The sequence below is a fragment of the Mastomys coucha genome, unplaced genomic scaffold (genome assembly GCF_008632895.1).
Source record: "Mastomys coucha isolate ucsf_1 unplaced genomic scaffold, UCSF_Mcou_1 pScaffold22, whole genome shotgun sequence".
Classification (NCBI taxonomy): Eukaryota; Metazoa; Chordata; class Mammalia; order Rodentia; family Muridae; genus Mastomys; species Mastomys coucha.
The window spans coordinates 128998727-129004476 of record NW_022196905.1 but is presented as its reverse complement, the minus strand read 5'-3'; the positions used below and the strand labels follow the sequence as shown (position 1 = coordinate 129004476).

General features: G+C 48.3%; 1 protein-coding gene across 6 annotated transcripts in view; it reads right to left on the bottom strand.

Annotated features, from left to right (window-relative positions):
* The window catches only part of Mlxipl (MLX interacting protein like), a 49370-nt gene that overhangs the window by 22895 nt on the left and 20725 nt on the right, over positions 1–5750 (bottom strand). For 5 of the 6 annotated variants that reach the window (XM_031338192.1, XM_031338190.1, XM_031338188.1 and 2 more), the window contains exon 2: positions 2272–2378. Coding sequence is in view for 4 of the 6 variants with exons in the window: in XM_031338190.1 (XP_031194050.1) it covers positions 2272–2378 (107 nt within the window). In the remaining 2 variants the exon portion in view is untranslated. The remainder of the gene's footprint in view (positions 1–2271; positions 2379–5750) is intronic. The other variant, XM_031338193.1, reaches the window with a different exon arrangement.

Below are 5750 nucleotides of genomic sequence, written 5' to 3'. Positions count from 1 at the left end.
TTTTTTTGATAAATAAATAAATGACACCCCCACCTTTTTGTCAGACAGGATTTCACCTAGTCCAGGCTAGCCCAGAACTTGCTACATAGCAGGATGGATGAAGGAAGCTCCTCTGGCTTCTGCTTTCCAAGTTTGAAGCTGACCCGCCAGGTGTCTGCAGGCTGCCATTGCCATACCCAATGCTTCTTCTAGAATCTTTATAGGATCTCACTATGTAGACCGGGCTGGTCTAAAACTCACTAACTTTTTTTTTTTTTTTTTAAAGATGTTATTATTATACATAAGTGCACTGTAGCTGTCTTTAGACACACCAGAAGAGGGCATCAGATCTCATGACAGGTGTTGTGAGCCACCATGTGGTTGCTGGGATTTGAACTCATATCCTTCAGAAGAGTAGTCAGTGCTCTTACCCACTGAGCCATCTCACCAGCCCAATCTTTTGAGTCTTAAATACGATAATTTATTCAAGTGTCGGTCGCATGGATCAATAGGAACTACAGTGTAACAGTCTCACCATGCTTGGATGGGATTCAGAAAGGTAAATGTATTCCTCCAGAGCTGTGTTTCCGGCTCAACACAACCTTTCATCTTACTGCCTTGCCACAGAGGGGCTGTCCCCAAATACATGACTGTAACCTCCTCCTGTCACATCATTCACAGAACCTCAATGCTAGGCTGTCTGTGGTGGTCTGAATCTACATGGCCCCCACAGACTCATGTGTCTGCGTGCTCGGAGATGTGGCCTTGCTTGAGTAGGTGTGGCCTCGTTAGAGGAAGTGTGTCACTATGGGGGGTGGACGTTGAGTCTCCTATGCTCAGGTTGTGTCCAGTGTGATACACAGTCTCTTTCTGCTACCTGTAGATCAAGATGTAGAACTCTTCACCTCCCTCTCCAGAACCATGTCTGCCTGGATGCTGCCATGTTTCCCACCATGAGGACAAATGGACTAATCCTCTAAGACTGTAAGCCAGCTCCAATTAAATGTTTTCCTTTATAAGGGATGCCCTAGGGCGAGAGAGATGGCTCACCAGTTAAGAGCACTAGCTGCTGTTCCAGACTCAGGTTCAATCTCCAGTACCCACAGGACAGCTCACAACTGTCTGTAATGCCAGTTCCAGGGAATTCAACATCCTCATACATATATAAGGGGCAAACACCAGTACACATAAAATAAAAATAAATACTAATGCCTTAGTCAAGGTGTCTCTTCACAGAAGTAAAAACCCTAACTAAGACACCTGTTTATATCTGTTTTTAACCATACCAGCCATGAGAAGTTGGGAATATGGGCTTCATTGGATAGATAGGGAAGTAGGTTCAAAGAGATTAGGCGACTTGCTTGAAGTCACACAGCTAGTAAGATGCAGAGACAAGGAACCCATCTGAGCAACTCGAAGTCCAGCATCTTTTCCAACATGGCTTTATGGACTTCATCTGCCTAAATCCCAGCAATTCACACCTATAGGGTGTTCACTGAAAGGCTGATGGTGTTGGGCAGTGTGGTGCAGGCCTTTAACTCCAGTGCTCAGGAGGCAGAGGGAGGGAGGATCTCTGAGTTCAAGGCCAGCCTGGTCTATGGAGGAGCTCTGTCTATCCAGGGCTGTACAGAGAAAGGCTGATGGTGATCCATGCAGAATTTCCCTCACTTACTAAGCATTGCAATTGGCCCGGCATGGTATGTAAATGCCCCATGCCCTTTTTTTATGGTATTGGAGTTGGAACCAAGGGGCTTGACTATGCTTAGTAAGTACATTACTGTTGATCCAGCAGCCGACACTCCTTGGTTGTGGATTCTAGGCAGACACTGTTCCACTGGATGTTCCCCCCCCAGACCCCTCCTCTGGGAATCCAGGCAGGTGCTCTCCTACTGAGTAACACCCAGCCCCTTACGGGAGACTCTGGGCAGGTGTTCTACCCCTGAGCCACATTTCTGGCCCTAACTGACTCCTTTTTACCAGAGCATTCCAAGTAGATTACTCAATGAAAGGACTGCTGAACGGATCTTGACCCGGTACCCACAGCAGGGCCTCCTTCAGAGCTTTCAAGGTGCCCTTTGCTGCACCTTGTCTCACAGTGGATAGTGACCTTTGGCACATACTCCTCAAGACCCTCTGAAGGCTGGAAGCTGTTCAAATGTCCTTGCACAGCTTGCTCTCCCCCACAAGGCTGGCACTGTGCACTCTGGGGATGCTGGCTCTGGGTTCCATGGGTACAGCCCTCTGGTTAGAAAGAGCCCCCCTAAACCCAAGGGACCCATGGCACCCACTCACACTGAATGTACCAGGCTCTCCAGATAGCGTTGTTCAGCCGGATCTTGTCCCGGCATAGCAACTTGAGGCCTTTGAAGTTCTTCCACTTGGGAGAGACCAGCTTGCCACTGTTAGACAGAACGAGAGGAAAGAATATCAGGGTGGGGCAGGAAGAGAAGAAGGGAGGATATGAGTCTGATATGATGGCTGCGATTTCTCTGGAGTCCTCAAAACCAGTCTAGTATCTAACAGCCCGAATCCCCATCCCAAAGCCAAACCTTATTGATAGCCATCCAGACCCCACCCTTTGTTCATGGGCTATCTCCTCCCATCCAAAGGCAGATACTTGTTATTAACTGTCTCCAGATTAACAGTCTATTGGCCATAAAGGTAAGAGTGTTCATATTCAGTATGGTGTGTGTGTGTGTGTGTGTGTGTGTGTGTGGAAGAGGAAAGAGTTTCTCTCTCAATTTTTAAGATTTATTTATTTTTGTGTGCATTAGTGTTTTTGCCTGTCTGTCTGTCTGTCTGTCTGTCTGTGTGTCAGATCCCCTGGAACTGGAGTTACAGGCAGTTGTGAGCTGCCATGTGGATGCTAGGAATTGAACTCAGCCAGTGTTCTTCCTTCCGCTGAGCCATCTGTCAAGCCTGAGAGTTTCTATAGGTAGCCCAGGATGGCCTGGAATTAGAGACCATATTGTCTCATGGTCGGAGGGACTGTAGAGGCCCTACTCCGTCCTCTAAGCAGCAAGTGGGTGTCGGGGGAGGGTGAGGTGGATCCCTCAGTGCTGTAGACACTGTTAAGGAGTCCATGCTCTGTAATAACCCCTCGGCCATGAACCCATAGCCACCCTACAGTCACTGGATGACAAGTACAGAAGAGAGCTCGAGGGCCAGCGAGATGGCTTAGCAGATAAGGGTGCTTGCTGCCAAGCCTAGAGACTTGAGTTTGATCCCCATGACCCACGTGGTTGAAGGCTGTAGAGCCTACAGATTGTTATTTGACCACCACACAAGGACATGCACTGCAAGCCTGCACATGCACACGCGTACAACACAACACACGCATGCACACACACTAAATAGTGCTATTTTAAAATGTAAGACATGGAGCTAGAGAGATGGCTCAGTGGTAAGAGCACTGACTGCTCTTCCACAGGTCCGGAGTTCAATTCCCAGCAACCACACGGTGGCTCACAACCATCTGTAACAGGGATCTGATGCCCTCTTCTGATGTGTCTGAAGACAGTGACAGTGTACTCACATACATGAAATAAACAAATAAATAAATCTTTTTAAAAAAATGCCAGGGGTGATGATGGTGGTGGTGGTAGCACACGCTTTTAACCCCAGCACTCAGGAGTCAGAGGCAGGCAGGTCTCTGAATTTGAAGCCAGCCTGGTCTACAGAGTGAGTTCCAGGACAGCCAGGGCTACAGAGACTGCCTCCCACCTCAAGTAAGACATGAAAGTAAAAGAGAATTATGAAGAGGAAGGCGATGAGCTGGAACAGAAGACAAGAGATTGTAATCTACATGCGTAAAAATGCCATAGTGAAATGCACTCTTGTATAATTAACATATGCTAATAAAAACACTTTTAAATACCCGAGAAATTCTTCTGCCTCAGCATCTTCAATACTTCAATTATAGGAGGTATGTATCATCATGCAGGGCCCTCACATCTCTTTTCTTTTGTCTTTGAAAGAGGATCTTCTTTATTTTTTTTTTAAGATTTATCTAAGGTTTGTTTATCTTTATTTTATGTGTATGAGTGCCTATCTGTACCACATCAATGCCTGGTGGCTACAAGCAGCAAAAAGGGCATCGGATCCCTTGGAACTGGAGTTTACTGATGACTGTGAGCTGCCATGTGGGTGCTGGGAACCAAACCTGGGACCTTTGCAAGAGCAGCCAGTGCTCTCGATCAACCCAAACCATGTCTCTATCCCCAAACATCCATTTCTTTTTGTTTTGTTTTGTTTTTTCGAGACAGGATTTCTCTGTGTAGCCCTGGCTGTCCTGGAACTCACTCTGTAGACCAGGCTGGCCTCGAACTCAGAAATCCGCCTGCCTCTGCCCCCCAAGTGCTGGGATTAAAGTCGTGTGCCACCACCGCCTGGCTAAACATTCATTTCTTAAAGACAGGATGAGGTGATCTACCTCCCTGAGAGTCACGGAGGGAAAGAGACACTCCCAACGGACATAGTAAGACTTAGAGCATCTTGCTGCGTAGCCCTGGCTGTTTGGGAACTTGTTATGTAGACCAGGCTGGCCTTGAACTCAACTCTGTAGGCCAGGCTGGCCTTGAACTCAGATCTGTCTGCCTCTGCCTCCTGAGTGCTGGGGTTAAAGGCATGTACCATCACCTCCTGGCTAGAAATAGAATCTTAATCTTGACCTTAACCTAGGGGTCTATCAAGTGCATGGTGAGCAGGGGTTATGCATAAGCAATGGCTTCAACTCTCAAGATTCCCCTGAGAACAGGGCCACCTATCAGTACCTGAAATCTGGCCCAACAGGCCAAGATGAAGACAATCAAGGTCTTGGACACCTTCCTGTCTCATCTTTAGTCCTTCTGACCTTCCTTCCTCCTGGTCTATAAACCAATCTTGCCTCCAAGTCATTCTGGCCTACCTTCAAACTCCTCACTCAAACAGATCTTCAAAGGTTTAGCTGTCTAGAAAGCCAGGCTGGGCTTGGGAGTGCTCTGCCAACAGAGCACTTTCTAGGCTCCCCCAGTGAGGGGCTGGGCACGTGGCTCAGCTTTCCCAGGAACTGGATAAGACCTGGATTCCATCCTCCACACTGTAGAGAACACACACACACACACACACACACACACACACACAAGCGCAGAGGAAGGCCTACTCTCCCGGTAGCTCTCTTGTGTGACGGGTGAGCATCTGGTTCCTCCTCCTCTTCCTGTGCTACCTTGAGTGCATGGGTCATTGGCTCTCCTCTCCTTTCTGGTCTCCAAGCTCCAGTATTTGCTTTGAGCTAATGGTGGCTGCCAGGGTGTGGGATGTAGGGTGGCAGGGGCTGCCATCTCAGGAGACAATAGGCTTCATTACCCAAACAGGCCACCCTAGCCTGATGGCTGGCCCCCTACCTCCCATAGCTAGATAAATACCATCTGTCTAAGAAGGGAACATGCTTGGCTGGGGGACGCTAATCCTTCTTGAGCCAGCTCCTTTTGCGGTATAGGGTGAATGGGGACACTCCTAAGTCTGTGACCCTGGCTGTATCCCAGCAACCCTTAGGCTCTGTTCCCCCCAGGGTCCTACCCTAGCCTTCTGCTGTGCCTCCTCCAGCTCCCTCAGAGGGTTGGTATCCTAAGATGAGGGAGATGAGCCAGTGACAATATCCAAGTCAAGAGGAATGGGTTTGGTTAAGTGCATGTGAGGGAAGAATCTGGTTTGGTGCAAAAAGTTTAGGGCCAAGGTTCACAAGCTGTGTGCAGTGGGGTAAACCAGAAAACCTCACAAGGTTCACAAGCTGT